This window comes from Tachyglossus aculeatus, chromosome 14, assembly GCF_015852505.1.
Source record: "Tachyglossus aculeatus isolate mTacAcu1 chromosome 14, mTacAcu1.pri, whole genome shotgun sequence".
Taxonomy (NCBI): Eukaryota; Metazoa; Chordata; class Mammalia; order Monotremata; family Tachyglossidae; genus Tachyglossus; species Tachyglossus aculeatus.
Window position 1 is genome coordinate 47,791,571 of NC_052079.1, and position 21,169 is coordinate 47,812,739.

Below are 21,169 nucleotides of genomic sequence, written 5' to 3' on the forward strand. Positions count from 1 at the left end.
TGGGAATTCAATACCTGTTCTCTCTCCCTCTTAGACTTCGAGTTTCCATGTGGGACAAGGATTTGTTTCTGATCTGATCTGACATAGCGTTTAACTATTACCGCACTTATCTTTATTATAATTTCACAAATGAAGAAGCTCGAACACAATACATAATGGGTCAGAACACTTCCCAAACACCATTTTGTATCCCTCGAGAGTTCAACAGCCTTTTTCTTTCAAAGCTACAGTGGATTTTGATTTTGTAAGAGGCGCACTTTCATTCATATTTGCAAAACACCTTGAAGATACAGACTCAGTGTAATGAAAGTTATTGAAGTCAGGCTTACAATAAGAAACAAATCCAGCGCCAAAAGCTGGAAAAGACTTTCCTTCAGGATTTCATCTTGACCTAGTATTACATCATGGGGCTCACAGTGTAAGTAGGAGGGAGAGCAGATATTGCCCATTGTTGGGTAGGGACTGTCTCTATATGTTGCCAACTTGTACTTCCCAAGCGCTTAGTACAGTGTTCTGCACACAGTAAGCGCTCAATAAATACGATTGATGATGATGATGATGATGATACTGAATGCCCATTTTGCAGATGGTGGAAGCAGCGTGGCTCAATGGAAAGAGCCCGGGCTTTGGAGTCAGGGGTCATGGGTTCGAATTCCGACTCTGCCAAGTGGGCAAGTCACTTCACTTCCCTGAGCCTCAGTTACCTCAACTGTAAAATGGGGATTAAGATTGTGAACCCCACGTGGGGCAACTTGATCACCCTGTATCCCCCCCAGCGCTTAGAACAGTGCTTTGCACATAGTAAGTGCTTAACAAATGCCATTATTTTAGCGCTTCGTACAGTGCTCTGCACACAGTAAGCACTCAATAAATACGATTGATGATGATGATGATGATGATGATGATGATGGAGTCAGAGGTCGTGGGTTCAAATCCCAGCTCCACCAGTTGTCATCTGTGTGATTTTCCTTCCTCTCCCCCTCCTTCCTGCCTTACTTCCTTCCCCTCCCCACAGCACCTGTATATATGTATATATGTTTGTACGTATTACTCTATTTATTTTATTTGCACATATTTATTCTATTTATTTTATTTTGTTAATATGTTTTGTTTTGCTCTCTGTCTCCCCCTTCTAGACTGTGAGCCCACTGTTGGGTAGGGATCGTCTCTATATGTTGCCAACTTGGACTTCCCGAGAGCTTAGTACAGTGCTCTGCACACAGTAAGCGCTCAATAAATACGACTGATTGATTGAATGAAGGAACTGAGGTCCAGAGAAGTGAAGTGCCTTCCCCAAGGTCACAGAGCAGACAAGTGGCGGAGCCGACATTAGAACCCATGACTTCTGACCCCCCAGCTCGTGCTCCTTCCGCTAAGCCAAGCTGTTTCTCTTTGGGAAAGGGTACTTAGGCATAGAGAAATTAAGTGACTTGACCAAGGTCACACGGCACGCAAGTGGCAGAGTCGAAATCAGAACTCAGGTCCCCTGGCCAACTCTGAAGGCCAGAGTGGTCAGGTCCACAACACCCTGGCGATTACATAGTTGATAAATTCTTTCAATGACTCTTGACAGTGAGTTTTCTCTTCCCTATTATTTCCTTCCCAAAACTGGAACACTGGTAATAAATCCCACAGATTCCTATTCTCCTCCTGTGAGACAATCCTAACGCTGAACCTCTAAAACATTCCCGGGCACACGACTGGCCTGGCAGCCTGGTGCTATTAGTTTCCTCAGGAACCCTTGTGGGTTGATAAAATCCAGATCCCCAGGCCGCGGTGTGACGGAGGCCGCTCCTAATATGGAAGTGGAACCAGGGATTTGGCAGTGGTTTGTGTAGACAGTCGGAGTTTACATTATTCACTGTCCATAGAAACAAACACACACACACATACACACACTGATGTCTGGAGGAAGATGGGAGCAACAAAGCCCACCAAAGAATCCGGGGGAATCGAATAATTCTTTGACACGCCACACAGGGCTGTAACATTCCAGTTTCAAATCCTTGTTCCTGGCCGCTAAACTACAGTTACAGCCCAGGTTGGTCTCTGGCTTGGAGGTGCCCTGAAAGATTGTTTTTCTGATTTTTTTTATGGTATATGTTAAAATCTGGAGAAGCAGCGTGGCTCAGTGGAAAGAGCCCTGGCTTTGGAGTCAGAGGTCATGGGTTCAAATCCTGGCTCCGCCACTTAGCTGTGTGACTTTGGGCAAGTCACTTAATTTCTCTGTGCCTCAGTTAACGCATCTGTAGAATGGGGATGAAGACTGTGAGCCCCCCCCCCCGTGGGACAACCTGATCACCTTGTAACCTCCCCAGCGCTTAGAACAGCGCTTTGCACATAGTAGCGTGGCCCAGTGGAAAGAGCCCGGGTTTTGGAGTCAGAGGTCATGGGTTCAAATCCCAGCTCCACCAATTGTCAGCTGTGTGACTTTGGGCAAGTCACTTAATTTCTCTGTGCCTCAGTTACCTCATCTGGAAAATGGGGATTAAGACTGTGAGCCCCCCATGGGACAACTTGATCACCTTGTAACCTCCCTAGCGCTTAGAACAGTGCCTTGCACATAGTAAGCACTTAATAAATGCCATCATTATTATTAGTAGTAGTAGTAGTAAGTGCTTAATAAATGCCATTATTATCATTATTATTATAAATTTACCATGTGCCTTTGGAAGGCCAAATAATTCCACTTAGATTAGCATATTTTGGGCACATAATCAGGAGGACTAATTCTCTGGAGAAGACACTAATGCTAGGAAAACTCCAGAGAAAACGTGGAAGTGGCAGAAGGAACAACGGTAACGGAAGAACCGTTAGAGAGGTTGCGGATTATGGCAGAGGACAGGACTATGTGGAGAAAGTACATCCAAGGTGTCGCTATGAATCGGAAATGACTCGACGGCATATCGTAATAATAATAGTGTGCCAAACACTACTCTAAGCACTAGGGGAGGTACAAAATAATTAGGTTCTTGTCCTTGTCCCACACGGAGCCCTCAGTCTAAGTAGGAGGGAAGATAGGTATCCCCATTTGACAGTTGAGGAAACTGAGGTCTAGAGAAGTGTAGTGACTTGCACAGGGTCACACAGCAGACAAGTGGCTGAGCCGGGATTAGTACCCAGGTCCTTCTAACTCCCAGCCCATGCTCTTTCCACTTCTCCAAGTTTTTTGGGGTGGGAATCAGACTGGGAGCCCCATGCGGGACAGGAAATGTATCCGGCCTGATTAACTTATATCTATCCAAGAGCATAGAACAGTGTTCAATCAAACCATCAATTTACTGAGCTTTTACTGTGTGTGCAGAATGCTTGGAAGGTTCGAACGAGCTTACAGTCTCGAAAGGCAGACTATAATAATAATTACGGTATTTATTAAGCGCTTATTTTGTGCCGAGCGCTGTTCTAAGTGCTGGACTTATATAAATATATGACGGATAAGTACGTAAGTGCTGTTGGGCCGAAGGAGGGAAGGAAAAGGGTGCGAATCCAAGTGCAAGGGCGAAGCCGAAGGAAGCAGCAGAAGAGGAAATGAGGGCTTAGTTAGGGAAGACCTCCACTAAGCAATATGGCCTAGTGGATAGAGCACAGACTTGGGAGTCAGAAGGTCATGGGTTCTAATCCTGACTTCCCCATTTATCTGCTGTGTGACCTTGGGCAAGTCACTGAACTTCTCTGTGTGAGCAGTAAGTGGGACAGGGACTCTGTCCAACCCACTTATCTTGTATCTACCCCCAGCGCTTATGTGCCTGGCACAGACTAAGCACTTAATACAATAATAATAATAATAGTAAGGCTTTGAAGGTGGGGAGAGTGACCATCAGCCTGATACGAAGAAAGTAAGCTTAACACAGAATGAGCACTTAACAAATAACGTAAAAAAAATTGGTGTGGATTGGTTCAACAGCCCAACTTTGCCTGTCTTGAAGCCAAAAGTGTAAATCTTTTAGGTCCACCCGTCAAACATGATTCAATACCATTTGAAGGGTCATTTATGTACATAATCCAAAACTCTCCATTTCCCCTACCTGAAATTTACTTTCATGTCTGCCTCTCCCTCTAGGCTGTAAGCTCCTTACGGGTAGAGATCTAGATTGTCAACTAGATGTGGGCAGGGAATTTAGAACTAGTCTGCCAACTATATGTTTTGTTTTGTTGTATGTCTCCCCATTCTAGACTGTAAGCCTGTTGTTGGGTAGGAACTGCCTCTATATGTTGCCAACTTGTACTTCCCAAGCGCTTAGTACAGTGCTCTGCACACAGTAAGCGCTCAATAAATACGATTCACTATTTCATTCAATCATATTTACTGAGTGCTTACTGTGTGCAGAGCACTTGACTAAGCACTTGGAAACTACTATTCAGCAACAACTACAGGAAATCCCTGCCCACAATGGGCTCACAGTGTAGAAGGGGGGGAGACATGCATCAAAACAAAGAGTCATCAATAGCATCGATATAAATAGAATTATAGATACATACACATCACCAACATAAATAGAATTATAAATACGTACATACATACACAAGTGCTGTGGAGGGGTAGAGCAAAGAGAGAGTGTCAAGTCGATGGGAAGGGGGAGCAGAGGAAAAGGGGAGTTTAGACTGGGAAGGCCTCCTGGAGGAGGTGAGCCTTCAATATTACTCTATTTATTTATTTTACATGTACATATCTATTCTATTTTATTTTGTTAGTATGTTTGGTTTTGTTCTCTGTCTCCCCCTTCTAGACTGTGAGCCCACTGTTGGGTAGGGACTGTCTCTCCTCCCCTCTCCATCCCCCTGCCTTACCTCCTTCCCTACCCCACAGCACCTGTATATATGCATATATGTTTTTATGTATTTATTACTCTATGTATTTATTGTACTTGTACATATTCTATTTATTTTATTTTGTTAATATGTTCTGTTTTGTTGTCTGTCTCCCCCTTCTAGACTGTGAGCCCACTGTTGGGTAGGGACTGTCTCTATATGTTGCCAACTTGTACTTCCCAAGCGCTTAGTACAGTGCTCTGCACACAGTAAGCGCTCAATAAATACGATTGATTGAACAGGGCTTTGATTGTGCCAACCGGCTCTACTATTATATTTTCCCAAGCACTCAGTCCAGCGCTCTCTGCACACAGTAAGCGCTCAGCAGATTTCATCGATTGACTTAGGGGCTTTGGTTAGGGTTGACCAATGGGATGAGATCCCAGCCTCGGTACCTCTTTTGAAGAGAGAAAAGGATTCCTCAAAGGCAGGTCCCAAAATAAAAGGAAAATCACAAGCATTAGCAGATTAACTCCACTCCCGTGTACCCAAAGCTGTCACCATAAGGCTCTTTATTAGGAAGTTAAATCTTAACAAGGGGCTTAAAGGCTAGATAAAGCTTTCCGTGGGATAATCTGCCAGTGTGTGGCCTATACCAGGGCAATAAGCAAAAGAAAAAAAGAAAAAGAAAGAACTCTGTTCTTAGAACTGGCCCTGTCTTTGATAATCAAATAATCACCGAGGGATGTCTTCATCTCCGATCCTCTAACCGCTGCCTCCCTTCCTCCCACCGTCCCCCACGTTCTCCACCGAGCCTCTAAAAGAGGGGTGGGCAATGATTTGGGTCGGAGAACCACTTAACGAGATTTAGTGAGCTGTTCAGGCTGCACACATCAAACATTTAGTGTGCACAACACACCTCTCGATAAAACTGTTATGGCATTTATTGTATAAAACGCCCTTCATCCCATTTCCTCACAAATTTACAACACTCATAAACATGATTCAGATATTCTCATGTGCGATACAATAGAATCTCCTCTTGTGGGTCACAGTGGACGGCTGGATAAAAAACCGGCAGGCAAAATGCTGACTGCGGGCAGAACCGTCACAGGCAATTTCATTTGCTTCTAAATGTGAGATATATCTCCAGTTTTGGGGTTTTTTTTATGGTATCTGCTAGCAGCATGGCTTAGTGGAAAGAGCACGGGCTTGGGAGTTAGAAGTTGTGGGTTCGAATTCCGGCTCCGCCACATGTCTGCCGTGTGACCTTGGGCAAGTCACTTAACTTCTCTGAGCCTCAGTTCCCTCATCTGTAAAATGGGGATTAAGACTGTGAGCCCCGCGTGGGACAACCTGATCACCTTGTATCCCCCCCGCAGTGCTTAGAACAGTGATTTGCACATAGTAAGCACTTAACAAATGCCAACGTTATGTCCAGGACTCTACTAAGCAGCGTGGCTCAGTGGAAAGAGCCCGGGCTTTGGAGTCAGAGGTCATGGGTTCAAATCCCTTCTTTGCCAATTGTCAGCTGGGTGACTTTGGGCAACTCACTTAATTTCTCTGTGCCTCAGTTACCTCATCTGTAAAATGGGGATTAAGGCTGTGAGGCCCATGTGGGACAACCTGATCACCTTGTAACCTCCCCAGCTCTTAGAACTTTGCACATAGTAAGCACTTAATAAATGGCATCATCATTATTATTATTACTAAGCACTGGGGTAGGTACTAGCTCATCACGTTGGACACAGTCCCTGTCCCATGTGGGGCTCATGCTCTTAATCCTCATTTTACCAATGAGGTAACTGAGGCAGAGAAGTGATGTGACTTACCCAAGGTCACACACAACAGACAACTGGAAGAGCCGGGACTAGAACCCAGTCCACCTGACGACCATGCCCGTGATCTACCTACTAGGGGCATTACTTTTCCCGTTGTTATTAACTGATGGTGATGTACACACCTGGAATTCATTTATTTATTTTAATGTGTTTCCCCTCTAAACTATGAGCTCCATTTGGGCAGGGAACGTGTCTACCAACTCTACTGTGTTGTACTCTCCCAAGCATTTAGTACAGTGCTGTGAACACAGCAAGCTTTCAATAAATACCACCGCTTGACTGATAATTCTCTTAGTCAATCAATGCTCAGAAAAATCACTCGCTCCACTCGAGACCAGAACCCGGTCCATTTTCTTCATCCAAACTGCTGATTCAGAAAATGTGTTCAAAGATTTTTTTTCTAACATTTTAATTTTTTTAATGGAATTCACTCATTCATTCAATCGTATTTATTGAGCGCTTACTGTGTGCAGGGCACTGTACTAAGTGCTTGGGAAGTACAAGTTGGCAACATATAGAGACGGTCCCTACCCAACAATGGGCTCACAGTCAAGAAGGGGGAGACAGAATTCATTAAGCATTGACTTTGTACCAAGTGCTGTACTAAGTTCTGGGGTAGATACAAGGTAATAGGGTTGGTCATAGTCGCTCTCCCACACAGGGCTCATGGCCTTAATCCCCATTTTCTGGAAGAGGTAACTGAGGCCCAGAGAAGTGAAGTGACTTGACCAAGGTCTCACAGCAGACGTGGCAGAGCCGGAATTAGAACTCAGGTCCTCTGACTCCCGAGCCCTTTCTTCTAGGCCCAGCTGGTTTTTTTCATTATTTTTCTGAAGAAAGGGGAACAGGACCACATGGAGGGAGGAGGACTGTGCTTTAAATCTCTCAGATTTGGGGGCCCCCTTATCTGAGACATTTGATTTGGGTTGGTCCTGCTTCTGAATCGTTTAGGAATGTAATAATGAGAAGAATAACAATAATAGTGGTATTTGTTAAGTGCTTACTAGGGTCACACCTGGAAAGTTTCCAGTACTCTACCAATACCGGCTACGGGAGGGAGAGTCAAGCAGAGGCCTACCCATTCCATTCCTGGCTTGGACAGTGGCTATTCATTCATTCATTCATTCAATCGTATTTATTGAGTGCTTACGGTGTGCAGAGCACTGTACTAAGTGCTTGGGAAGTACAAGTTGGCTAGTGGAAGGCCATCTGCTACAAAGTCAAAAGTCACCCATGCCGGGCAGCAGCAGCACGGAAAAGAGTCAAGGGTGGAGACTCAAGTTTACTGCACGGAAGGAGGTGACGGCAAACCATTTCTGTCAAGAAAACTCTATGGATCCACTACCAGAACGACTGCAGATGGAGAGCGGGGCACTCTGGGCGATGCGTCCGTGGCGTCGCTATGGGTCCGAAACGGCTCGCCGGCATAAGACAAGACGTGCCAAGCACTGTTCTAAGTGCTGGGGTACATACAAGATAATCGGGTTGGACATGGTCCCTGTCCCCGTTGGGGCTCACAGTCTTAAGCCCCATTTTCCAGCTGAGAGAACTGAGGCCCAGAGAAGTGAAGTGACTCGCCCATGGTCACCCAGCAGACAAGTGGCTGAGCTGGGATTAGACTCCAGGTCCATCTGTGAAAGAGCACCTGGGCCAGAGAAGCAGCGTGGCTCAGTGGAAAGAACACGGGCTTTGGAGTCAGAGGTCATGGGTTCAAATCCCGACTCCGCCACTTATCAGCTGTGTGACTTTGGGCAAGTCACTTCTCTGTGCCTCAGTTCCCTCATCTGTAAAATAAGGATCAAAACTGTGAGTCCCCTGTGGGACAATCTCATCACCTTGTAACCTCCCCAGCGCTTAGAACAGTGCTTTCCACACAGTAAGCGCTTAATAAATGCCATTATTATTATTATTCTTATTATTAGAACCTAGCCAGGGAGCCAACCAGGCCGGTGGGGACGACTCACGTACCGGAAGAGATCCATTTTGTGTGCTGGGCGTGTTGGTGCTCGGCTCCCCATGCGCCTGGGTACTTCCGTAGAGCGTCAGGTTGTGCTCACTGGTCTGGCCCGCATAGTCCTGAGTGTGGGGCACCCCATACTCTGTGGGGATCCCATTCTGGGGAGGTGGTGGGAATGGGATGGTGGTGAACGGCTGGACCATTGCATCAGGAGTGGCCGTTGGCTCCTGGTTACCCTGGTGAGAGGAAGCAAAAGAGGGAAAAGCAGGGGGGAGGAGGGTGGGGAGGGAGAGAGGGGGAGAGAGAGAGAGAGAGAATGAAAATGGTGCTACAGAGGCCAGAGCCTCGGTGTCCTTCTGAAGTCTGTTCTCTGCCCGGACGGCCCACAGGGTTCAACGGTGCAAAACTTGACTTTTACTCTCTTATACTACTCCTTTGAATAATAACAGTAATAATTGTTTTAGTTGTTAAGCGTCTACTACGTGCCAAGGACGGTACTAAGCACTTGGGTAGATACAAGATAATCAGGTTAGACCTAGTCCCTGTCCCACATAGGGCTCACAGTCTTAATCCCCATTTTCCAGTTGAGGGAAAGAGGTACAGGGAAGTGAAGTGACCGGCCCTAGGTCTTCAGTGGACAAGTGGCAGAGTGGGGATTAGAACCCAGGCCCTCGGATTCCCAGGCCTGGGCTTAATCCACCAGGATTGAGCTTCCCATTTGGACTCTGAAGGATTAATCAACCCGTCGCATTTTACTTTTTTATTTTATTTTGTTAGTATGTTTGGGTTTGTTCTCTATCTCCCCCTTTTAGACTGTGAGCCCACTGTTGGGTAGGGACTGTCTCTATATGTTGCCAAGTTGTACTTCCCAAGCACTTAGTACAGTGCTCTGCACACAGTAAGCGCTCAATAAATATGATTGATGATGATGATGACCAAGAGAGTCACTTGAGGCTCAGGACAGTCAGTCAGGCAACTGTATTGATTGAGCACTTACTGTGTGCAGGGCTCTGTACTATGCACTTGGAAAAGTACAATACAACCATAAATGGACACATTCCCTGCCCACAGTGAGCTTACAGTCCAGAGGCCCTATAGCACAGGTGGGAAAGGCTCCTCCGTACTTGGGCTCTCCCTCCCAGCCTGCCAGAATGCTAGGAGAAAAAAAAAAAGATGGCATTTATTAAGCGCTTACTATCTGCAAAGCACTGTTCTAAGCGCTGGGGAGGTTACAAGGTGATCAGGTTGTCCCACAAGGGGCTCACAGTCTTCACCCCCATTTTACAGATGAAGGAACTGAGGCCCAGGGAAGTTAAGTGACTTGCCCAATGTCACACAGCTGACATTTGGCGGAGCCAGGAAGCAGCGTGGCTGAGTGGAAAGAGCACAGGCTTTGGAGTCAGAGGTCATGGGTTCAAATCCCGGCTCTGCCCCTTGTCAGCTGTGTGACTGCTAAAGAAGCAGCGTGGCTCAGGGGAGAGAGCACGGGCTTTGGAGTTGAAGGTCCTGAGTTCAAATCCAGGCTCTGCCACTTGTCAGCTGTGTGACTTTGGGCAAGTCACTTTACTACTCTGGGCCTCAGTTCTCTCATCTGTAAAATGGGGATTAAGACTGTGAGCCCCCTGTGGGACAACCTCATCACCTTGCAGCCTCTCCAGTGCTTAGAACAGTGCTTTGCATGTAGTAAGCGCTTAATAAATGCTATCATTATTATTATTATTAGGAGTCACCTTCCAGAACGAAGTAAGAGTTGCCACACCGAGGAAGTTCACTGGTGTAAAGATGGCCCTTTTGACCCCTAAAAATGGAGAGGAAACCTTCAGGGAACAGGGCTGGCTCATCTACATCGGCTCAAAAACAGTCAGGATGATCGGGCCTTTTATCTAATGGCAGCTGAGGGAAACGAGGCAGAAGTCCTGCTCTCTGCCAAGCCCTTTACCCGCACTTTTCTCCTTTAATGCACGAGTGACTATTTATCTCTGTACCACAGTGCAACCATGTTTTCTGCTCTGTGTCCTTTCGGGGATGTAACTCGAGGCCAAAGAGATTCAGTGGTGTACGCATGGGATGCAAAGGTGAGTCAAGTTGAGGGAGTCATGGAAGCCGAAGAAAAATATGGGCACTACTTCAAATGATCGATGAATATCAAAGTGAAGACTTATTTGCATTTACTCTCTTAAGAGGCAAAAGAAACTCGAAAAATAAAACTTTCCTCTAAAAGTATCAAGATGAGGTGTTGGAATGGGAAACGTCTCCACAGAGACGTCGGGAAGCATGAAGATTTTTGAAGCAGACTTCAGTGTCAAGCTCAGAGGCATCTATCCCTAACAACTTCAACAAAAGTTCTTTACACATAGCTGCGTCCTATGTAATTAGCCGGTCGCATTTCGTAACTTCTGTCCCTTGTATTATCTTTTAAATATGGGTCCTGGACATCCAGCGCTCAGTACAGTGCCTGGCACACGGTAAGCACTTAACAAATTCTGTTCATTATGATACAACCAGAAGATCCCCCGGGCACTCCCCCGAGCCTGGAATGCCCTCCCTCTGCCCATCCACCAAGCTAGCTCTCTTCCTCCCTTCAAGGCCCTACTGAGAGCTCACCTCCTCCAGGAGGCCTTCCCACACTGATCCCCTTTCTTCCTCTCCCCCTCGTCCCCCTCTCCACCCCTCATCTTACCTCCTTCCCTTCCCCACAGCACCTGTATATATGTATATATGTTTGTACATATTTGTTACTCTATTTATTTATTTATTTTACTTGTACATATCTATTCTATTTATTTTATTTTGTTAGTATGTTTGGTTTTGTTCTCTGTCTCCCCCTTTTAGACTGTGAGGCCCACTGTTGGGTAGGGACTGTCTCTATATGTTGCCAACTTGTACTTCCCAAGCGCTTAGTACAGTGCTCTGCACACAGTAAGCGCTCAATAAATACGATTGATGATGATGATGATCCCAAAATATCTGGATCCCCCTTCTTTGATCTATTTTCGCTACTAATTTTCATCTTTGCCCATTTCCAACAGCCCGGCTCGCTGGTTCAATGCCCGGTTGGGTCTGCGGGGTCTGCTTCGGAATCTTCCGGACTCCAGATGCAAAGACTCAACATCTCCCTCCCTCCGCGGTCTCCGGCGTCACCTTCGAGCTGCCCTCGTTTGACTCCATAAAAGGCAAGGCAGCGTTCCACGGGAGGACGGGTCCTATCTTGTGACTTCAGCGGAGCTCCGGGACAGATATCTTGGGAATGTGTCTACCCACTCTGTTGTACTCTCCCAAGTGCCTGGTACAGTACAGTGCTTTGCACACAGTAAGCGCTCAATAAATACCATTGATTGATTTGATAAACAGCGGAGAAGGGCAAAAGCTCTAAATTGTTACGTCCCCAAACACAGAAAACCAAAGAGCGCAAAGGGCTTAGAGGCCCCGACTGAAGCACTTAGTTTTTTTCCCCAATCCCAAGCATCACTTCTTTCAAACAAAGCAATAATTATCCTCTTCTCTTTAGCCCTAATTATCCTGCTCTCCCTCCACACTTGGCTTCCCACAGAGAGTGCTATGCTTGGACAATGGACTGCCAGCAGACCTTCCAAACAGCATCTCAGTCAGTCCTGGCCAATTGGATATCCATTAAATTGATACTCCACCAAACAAAATAGACTGCACTGCTATTCCCCAAGAGGGCTCTTACACAGTAACTGTTCCGTCCTATCCACTCTGCATACATCTGTCCTGCTTCTCGAAGAGCTGTGGACATTTTCAAATTTGTTAAGCACTTACTATGCGCCGGGCTCTGTACTAAGCACTGGGGGAGATACAAGCTAGTCAAGTTGGACACGGTCCCTGTCCCACCTGGGACTCCCCTTTGTCCAAATGAGGTGACTGAAGACCAGAGAAGTGAAGTGACTTGCACAAGGTCACACGACAAAAACCCCGGGGATCTTTCTGATTCCCACGGCCCACGCTCTAGTGACTCGGCTTTCCAAATCCAGAAGAACGGCACCCGGACTGGTGGGGAACAACTACAAAGGGTAGCAAACCCTTCAGCAAGATTTTAAACTCCAACTCTCTGATTTCTCCTTCGCTCCTAACATTCAAAGCAGTGGTCACGGTTGGAGGAAGTCTTGGGACAGAATTTAGCCTTTACTGAGGCTTGTGGTTTCTCCAAACTCACCTCGGCCCCCTAAATTCATGGCATAATTTGCAATGGCCCAGCTAACACCAAATTAAAGAGTGACTTTAATCTTCAAAGCGCTTTACAGGTAAATGAATCTTCACTCCCACCCTGTAAGGTAGATAAACATTATCATCTTCATTTTATGAGCCTTTGACTAGACTCCTAGCTATCACTTAACGTCTTCCTTCCTCTCAGGACTGTATCCTCAGCAGACATATTCTTCTCTCTGGACTGTAAGTTTGTTGTAGGCAGGGAATGTGTCTGTAATACTGTTATATTGTACTCTCCCTAGCACTTAATACAGTGCTCCGCACACAGTACATGCTCAATAAATACGCTTTACTGAACACCTGCCCGACTCTCTCATCATCATTATCACCACCAATGGCATTTAATAAGTTCTTACTATGTGCAGAGCCCTTTGTTTTTAATGGAATTTATTAAATACTTCTAGACTTCTAGACTGCGAGCCTATTGTTGGGTAGGGATTGTCTCTATCTGTTGCTGAACTGTACTTTCCAAGCACTTAGTACAGTGCTCTGCACACAGTAAGCGCTCAATGAATATGACTGAATGAAAGTACTTACTCTATGCCAGGTGCTGTACTAAGCACTGGGGTAGACACAAGCTAATCGGGTTGGACACCATCCCGTCTCACGTGGGGCTCACAATCTTAATCTCCATTTTACAGATGATGAAACTGAGGCGGAGAGAAGTGAAGTGAGCTCGTGAGCGAGCAGACAAGTGGCGGAGCCGGGATTAGAACCCAGGTCCTTCGGACTCTCAGATCTGGGCTCTGTCCACTAGGCTACACTGTTTCTCGCCCTCACTGTGTGCAAAGCACTGTACTAAGCATTTGGGAGAATAGTACATAATACTGGCGGAAGACTCGATCCCTGCCCTCAAAGACCTTACAACCTAGTAGGGCAACACAAGACATTAAAATACCCCAATGGATGGTTTGGTTTCTGACTCGCCTAGGCGGTCTGTGATGGATGGAGTGTCTCTCTCCCTCACCATGGAAACAACCACCCCAAGAAGCCCTGAAAACACTTCAGCGACAAGTTCACCATCTGACATTAATCCATCGCACTTACTGAGCACTTATTCATTCATTCATTCGTATTTACTGAGCGCTTACTGTGTGCAGAGCACTGTACTAAGCACTTGGAAAGTACAAGTTGGCAACATATAGAGACGGTCCCTACCCAACAGTGGGCTCACAGTCTCAGAGCATTGTATTAAGCGTTTGGGAGAGCACAATGTAAACAGTAGAGCAATAACAACGATTAATAATAACTGTGGTATTTGTTCAACACTTACTATGCTCCTGGCACTGTACTAAGTGCTGGTGTGGATACGAGCAAATTGGGTTGGACCCAGTCCCTGTCCTGAACAAACACATTCCCTGCCCACAATGAGCTTACAGCCTAGAGGGGGAGACACCAACATAAATTATGGATTTGAACAAGCCCCGTTAACAAAGGTGTTCCGTGGCTTGTCCTGATTTCCATACAAACATGGCCTAGTTCTGGGGAGGGTGTAAATCTGAGAATGTCTGAGGCGCTTCCATTGGATCCTATAGTGATTGCCTGGTTTCTACTGTTTGTTTTTTTGGGTTTTTTTAGGTATGTGGGGCGCTTACTATGTGCCAAGCACTACACTGAGCCCTGGGGAGGTACGAATTAAAGCAGGTCCCACACGGGGCTCACAGTCTCCTTACGATTCACAATGTGGTTAACCACCACTGTACGTGGTGTTTAGCAAAAGACTGCCCCTCTAAAGGGTGCTTTTGTTCAAGCTCTCGTTTATCAGGAAGAGAAAATACAGCTCCCACAGACAACTTCAGGCCAGTCAGGTGATACCTCTCCATTCTTCGTTTGTGCCCAGCCTGCCCTCTTGCTTAGTCTGCCAGCTCCCTGAGGGCAGGGAATCCCTCTGAGCACTCAGTACAGTGCTCTACACCGAGGAGATGCCCAATTCTTGGCATCTGGTTTAATTTCAAGCTCCATGTCATTAGATGTTCTGGTTCGTTCACCCCAAAGCAGCCTGATTATGCAAGTCTCCGGCACGGGAGAAGAACGGGAGGGAATTTCCGGGCAGTTAAGCAGGGCAAAGCTGTAGCGAACGAAAGCACGGAAAATTCCGCTGTCCCTGGAGGCGGGTTTCTGTATCGGTGAATACGAACCAAGCGCTTCTATTTAGATCGCTGTTTTTTCCCCACAAACCTTAACAGGTACTGTTCCCATCATGCCTTCATTTTCTTCCAGTTGGCTGCCAAACATCCATCGCATTAAAATGAATTATGTATATACGTGCTCTTCAAAAGCTTTTCAAATGAATCCATTTTTGCCTGTTTACATTCCGATTTTTCCCTCAAACCTTCAGGTCAGTTACAAGCTTTGGCACACAAAGGTTCTGCAGGAGATCTACATTTGGGCACTTCTCTCTCTCTCCTACTTTGGTGTTCTCTCTTCCTGAAGCCATTTGGCTTTCTTCACGCCACTCGTTATGCTTCTCTTACCTGGCTGTTTTCATCCCTCCAGGCTTCGTCCACATTGGGTTTTTAGTTTTTTAATGGTATTTGTTAAGCGCTTACTATGTACCGGGCACTGTATTAAGCTTTGGGGTAAATACAAGGTAATCAGATTGGACACGGTCCATGTCCCAAATGGGGCTCACTGTCTTAATTCCCATTTTACAGATGAGGTAATCGAGGCACTGAGGAGAATGCCTTGCCCAAAGTCACACAACAGAGAAGTGGCAGAACTCAGGTCCTGCGGGTTCCCGGGCCCAGAGAGAAGCAGTGTGGCTTAGGGGAAAAAGTACGGGCTTGGGTAATTATTATCGTACTCATTAAGCACCGTGTGCCAAGCACTGTTCTAAGTACTGGAGCAGAAACAAGGTAATTTGGTTAGACACAGTCCCTGTCCCACAAAGGGCTCACACTCTTAATCTCCATATTACAGATGAGGTAACTGAGGCAGAGGAGTGAAGTGACTTGCCCAAGGTCACACAGCAGACACGTGGCGGAGTCAGGATTAGAGCCCAGGTCCTTCTGACTCCCAAGTTTGTACTCTATTCACTAAGTCACAATGCTTCTATTGACTGACTGACTGATTAACTGATTGTGCAGAATCTGGCTACAATCACCCGATCCCGAATTTCCATCATTTTGGCTCAAAGGTCATTAGGGTGCCTGCCTTGGCCAAGATTCCTGACTGTAAACTCGTTAAGGGCACGTGCCTGCTAGTTCTGTTGTACTGTCCTCTCCCATGCACTTAGTACAGTGCTCTGCACGTAGTAAGTGCTCAATAAATATGACTGATTTCCCTTCCCTTTCAAGTACCATATCATTATTATTAATATTATTTTCTTCGGTACTTAGACGTGCACAGAAAGGACGAGATGCAGATGTAAGGACGTAACCACCCCAACTCCAACACCTGTTGTCACTCTCTGAATCATCTTCCCCTATAATAATAATAATAATTAATAACTGTGGTATTCGTTAGCACTTACTATGTGCCAGACACTGTTCTGAGCTCTGGGGTAGAAACAAGGTAATTGAGTTGAACACAGTCCCTGTCCCAAATGGGGCTCACTGTCTTAATCCTTATTTTACAGATGAGGTCACTGAGACACAGAGAAACAAAGTGACTTACCCAAGGTCACAAAGCAGGTAGGCGATGGAGCCGGGATTAGAACTCAGACCCTTTTGACTCCCAGGCCCAAGTTCTATCCATTAAGTCAAGCTGTTCCTCTGCAAAACTGGTTAGGAGGAAGATCACATGAATGGGACATGAGGCGAGAGATGGTCTCAGCCCCAGCGGGAGTTCCCTTCCTCTTACTCCTCCATGGTATTGAGCGCTTAGCAAGTGCAGAGCACTGTACTAAGCGCTTGGGATTATACAAGCCAACAGAATTGGCAGACCCGTTCCCTGCCCGCCCTTACAGTCTAGATTAGAAAGCAGATGTTAATTGAAATAAATCCGCTCCCACTTGTGAGGGTGTCGGTGAGTCTGAGATGCTCTGGGCCTGTCTACTGGGGTCTTCCCCTCAATCATCCCCTCAGGCAGCCTGAAACTGGAACATCGAAACTTAGTGGGGGCAAAAAGAAATCACAAGTCGACATAGCACGGGAATGAGCCGCCACGAAGGAAATGAGGACCTACAAGTATTTCTTGGCAGGCCTGCAGGCCGGATCTGAGATTATGTGACTGAAACGAAGCTCATCTGCTGGCAACGCTGCAGGAATTCAGAGGAAAAATGAAGACAAAATTCCAAAGTACGCAGATCCTGGATAAACGATAATATTCTACCAGGTATGCATAGGTCTTGGAATGAATGCTTCTTTTCCGTTCTACTCTAATGACCTGGTGGGCCTGCTGCAGAAAACTGCACGGGCCTTCCCCTCTGTCTTTGTCAAAAGAACAGACTGCACCTCTACTCCTGAATCATCTACTAGGAAGAGGAAATAATTCATAGACAGATCTCTTATGTTATACTGTTCTCTCCTAAGTGATTAGTCAGCCACTTGTATTTCTTTACCATGTGCAGAGCACTGTGTTAAGCACTTGGGAGAGTACATTATAACAGACACATTCCCCGCCCACAGAAAACCTATAGGCCTAGTCTAAGCTGAAGGAATTGGCACATCTATGAAAAATGAGAAGCAGTGTGGCCAAATGGAAAGAACACAGGCCTGGAAGTCAAAAAACCTAGATTCTGATCCTGACTGCCACTTGTCCCCTGGGTGACCTTGGGCAAGTCACTGCAGTTCTCTGGGCCTCAGTTCCCTGATCTGGAAAGTGGGAATTAAGATTGTGAGCCCCATGTGAGGCAGGTACTGTGTCCAATCTGATTAGTGTGTATCTACTCAGGCACTTAGTATAATGCCATGGCAAGACCTTAAAGGATCAAGGCCTTTAGAAAGTACTCTAGGCCTCAAAGTTACCATTTAAATAGCTAAAGGGGTTCCTCTTCCACTTCATCCCCCCTTCCCATCCACAAAACACTTACGGACATATCTGTAATTTTTTTTATATTACTATCTGTCTCCCCCTGTAAACTCGCTGTGGGCAGGGAATGTGTCTGGCCTCGAAGTTACCATTCAAATAGCTAGAGGGGCTCCTCTTCACTTCATCCCCCCTTCCCATCCACAAAGCACTTGCGGACATATCTGTAATTTTTTTCATATTACTATCTGTCTCCCCCTGTAAACTCACTGTGGGCAGGGAATGTGTCTGGCCTCGAAGTTACCATTCAAATAGCTAGAGGGGCTCCTCTTCCACTTCTTCCCCCCTTCCCATCCACAAAGCACTTACGGACATATCTGTAATTTTTTTTATATTACTATCTGTCTCCCCCTGTAAACTCGCTGTGGGCAGGGAATGTGTCTGTTTATGGTTGTATTTTACTCTCCCAAGCGCCTAGTACAGCAATCTGCTCCCAGAAAGCACTCAAGAAATACGACTGATTGACTGATTAGCCTTTCCCAAAGCCATCTTTTTTGCTCTCTAGGCTTAGTTCTCTGCATCAAGTCCTGCTGGGAATGACACCGACACACAAGCACACTGATATTAACTCTCCCTCAGGGGCAGTCTTGACAGAGCTTGCTCAGTCAACTGAACAAAAACACCTCAATTAGCCAAGGGAGATAGGGGGAGGGTAGAAAGGCCCCCATTACACAACACTTACTAGTAGTCCAAGGTGCACGACAGGCAGAGGCTAGTCAGATTCCCCCTTTGCCCAAAACAGAGAAAAATTAAAATGCTCCTCACTGCTCTGACCGTTAAACAAGAGTATCTTCTTAGACAATTCCATTTGACAAGGGGTGTCTTCAGATTTGCCACTGCAAAAAAGGAACGTTTAAGCCTAACTAACCTGTAATTAGGGGCCATGATCACCACACCTACTGGCTGAGGACAACCAAGATGGCTCTCACATGAAGTCTCTCCTTGAAGGGCAAGACAGTTAACTGGGAGGATGTGGATATGATGAAAATCAATTCACTGCTCTCTACGGATCTTAATGCCTTCTACAATCTGCACAATCTTTTTTATGACGCTTGTAAAGTGCTTACCATTTACCAGGCACTGCATTACACACTGGGGTAGATACAAGATAATCGGGTTGGACACAGGTCCTGGACAATTTTGGGGCTCACACTCTTAATCCCCGTTTTACATTTTATTGTTATATTGTACTCTCCCAAGAGCTTAGTACCCTACTCAGTACACAGTAAATGCTCAATAAATATGACTGCCTGACAGATGAGGTAACTGAGGCCCAGTGAAGGGACTTGCCCAAGGTCACACAGCAGGTACAAGGCAGAGCCGGGATTAGAATCCATTCATTCATTCAATCGTATTTATTGAGCGCTTACTGTGTGCAGAGCAGTGTACTAAATGCTTGGGAAGTACAAGTTGGCAACATATAGAGATGGTCCCTACCCAACAACGGGCTCACAGTCTAGAAGGGAGAGAGAGACAACGAAACAAAATATATTAACAAAATAAAATAAATAGAATTGTAAATATGTACCTCTGACTCCTAAGGCAGTGCTCCTTCCACTAGGCCATGCTGCTTTTCATGCTGCTCGTTTTGGGATAGACCCTCCAAATTAATACTGTATTCAGTGAAACTTCCTGAAACTAATCTGACAAGCCTGCTGGTCCAAACTGGTTTTCTCTTTCAGACCTCACTAGATCTCTAATCAATGGAGTCCTTAAGGACTTCCGGAATCCTACTTCCTATAGCAATCCTTTCCTCCTTGAACTCTTGTGCTTTTAACCAGAGAAAAGGCTTGATTCTGAGAGTACAAAGTGTGAAGAGAGACACAATAGACTGAGGTAATCAGGTCTGTAATCTCTCCCTCTTATTAACCAGCTCATTATCTCTGGAGACCCAAATCACCAGTTTGAAACTAAATCTAAGACAGACCCAAATCTCCAGTTTGAAACTAAATCAAATCACCGAGTTCCACCAGAAAGAGTGGCTGATGGTACATCTGTTGAGATCTATAAGCCTGAGGACAATGCACAGCTTAATAATAATAATAATAATGGCATTTATTAAGCGCTTACTATGTGCAAAGCACTGTACTAAGCACTGGGGAGGTTACAAGGTGATCAGGTTGTCCCAAGGGGGCTCACAGTCTTAATCTCCATTTTACAGATGAGGTAACTGAGACCCAGAGAAGTTAAGTGACTTGCCCAAAGTTACACACCTGACAAGTGGCGGGGCTGGGATTTGAACCCATGACCTCTGACTCCAAAGCCCGTGCTCTTTCCATTGAGCCACGCTGCTTCTCTAGTCACCTTGCTGGAGTCATCGCCATCAATATTTAAGAACCACCTCCGGGAACATGATAATGGAAATCCAAAATATGATTCCTGCTCCTCGAAGGGCTTACAATCTCATAGGGAAGGCAGGTATAACACAGGCAGCGAAAGAGGAAGAGCACACATAAATGTGGTCAAAACCAAAATCAGGCAATTAAATAAACAATGAACAAATATTCACGAGTGCTAAGGTGACTTTGGGAGTTACATGAAACAGGAAGGTCAGGAACTGATCAGGGAAGGGTTTTCAAAGGGAACAGTGATACGGTTTAACCAATATTAGAGTGAGGAGTATTTTCAAGCAGGAAGAAAAAGGTAAAAAAAAGGGGTTTGGAGACAAGAAGAATTGTAGGTAAGGTAAGTTAGAAGCTTCAACTGGGACAAGAAGGAATCGAAATAGAGTGGTAAAAAGGGAAAGACTGTGGTGGGGACTCGGGTCAAAGGTTAGAAATGTTTGTTTATATTTAAAAAGAAACAGGGAATACTGAGGAAATGCAGATACCATCATTAACACCTATCTTGGAGAACAAAGGGGAGAGTGCCACAACTGATAAGATTGAGGCCAATCTTCTGGGAATTCCCCAGAAGAACAATGGTAACTACCTGCTCCCAGAATTGCAAAGGAACATCAGATCTCAAGGGGTTGCAATGGATACGACCAGGGCAGTAAATTGGATTCAGGAGAAAATGGGGAACCTATCCAGGCCTCTATTCAGCGTTCCTAAACTTTGGCTTTGGCAAGATCTAAAAGTGCATGTTGGCCTTGTGAAAAAATTTTCAGAATCTGAACATTATTCCATTACCGAATGATATTTATTGTTATATTGTACCCTTCCAAGCGCTTACAGTGCAGTGCTCTCACTCAAATACTACTGAACGAATAATAATAATAACAACAAAGCAGCGTGGGTCAGTGGAAAGAGCACGAGCTTTGGAGTCGGAGATTATGGGTTCGAATCCCACTCTGCCACTTGTCAGCTGTGTGACAAGTATGCCTCAGTTACCTCAACTGTAAAATGGGGATGAAGACTGTGAGCCCCACGTGGGACAACCTCATCACCTTGTATCCCCCCAGCGCTTAGAACAATGCTTTGCACAT

The 21,169-nt window shown here is 45.8% G+C and overlaps 1 protein-coding gene across 10 annotated transcripts in view; it reads right to left on the minus strand.

The window, feature by feature from the left end:
• RBFOX2 (RNA binding fox-1 homolog 2) overlaps nucleotides 1-21,169 on the minus strand; it is a 320,956-nt gene that overhangs the window by 74,343 nt on the left and 225,444 nt on the right. For all 10 annotated transcript variants that reach the window (XM_038756331.1, XM_038756330.1, XM_038756337.1 and 7 more), the window contains exon 2: nucleotides 8,559-8,783. In XM_038756331.1, coding sequence (XP_038612259.1) covers nucleotides 8,559-8,783 — 225 coding nt within the window. The remainder of the gene's footprint in view (nucleotides 1-8,558; nucleotides 8,784-21,169) is intronic.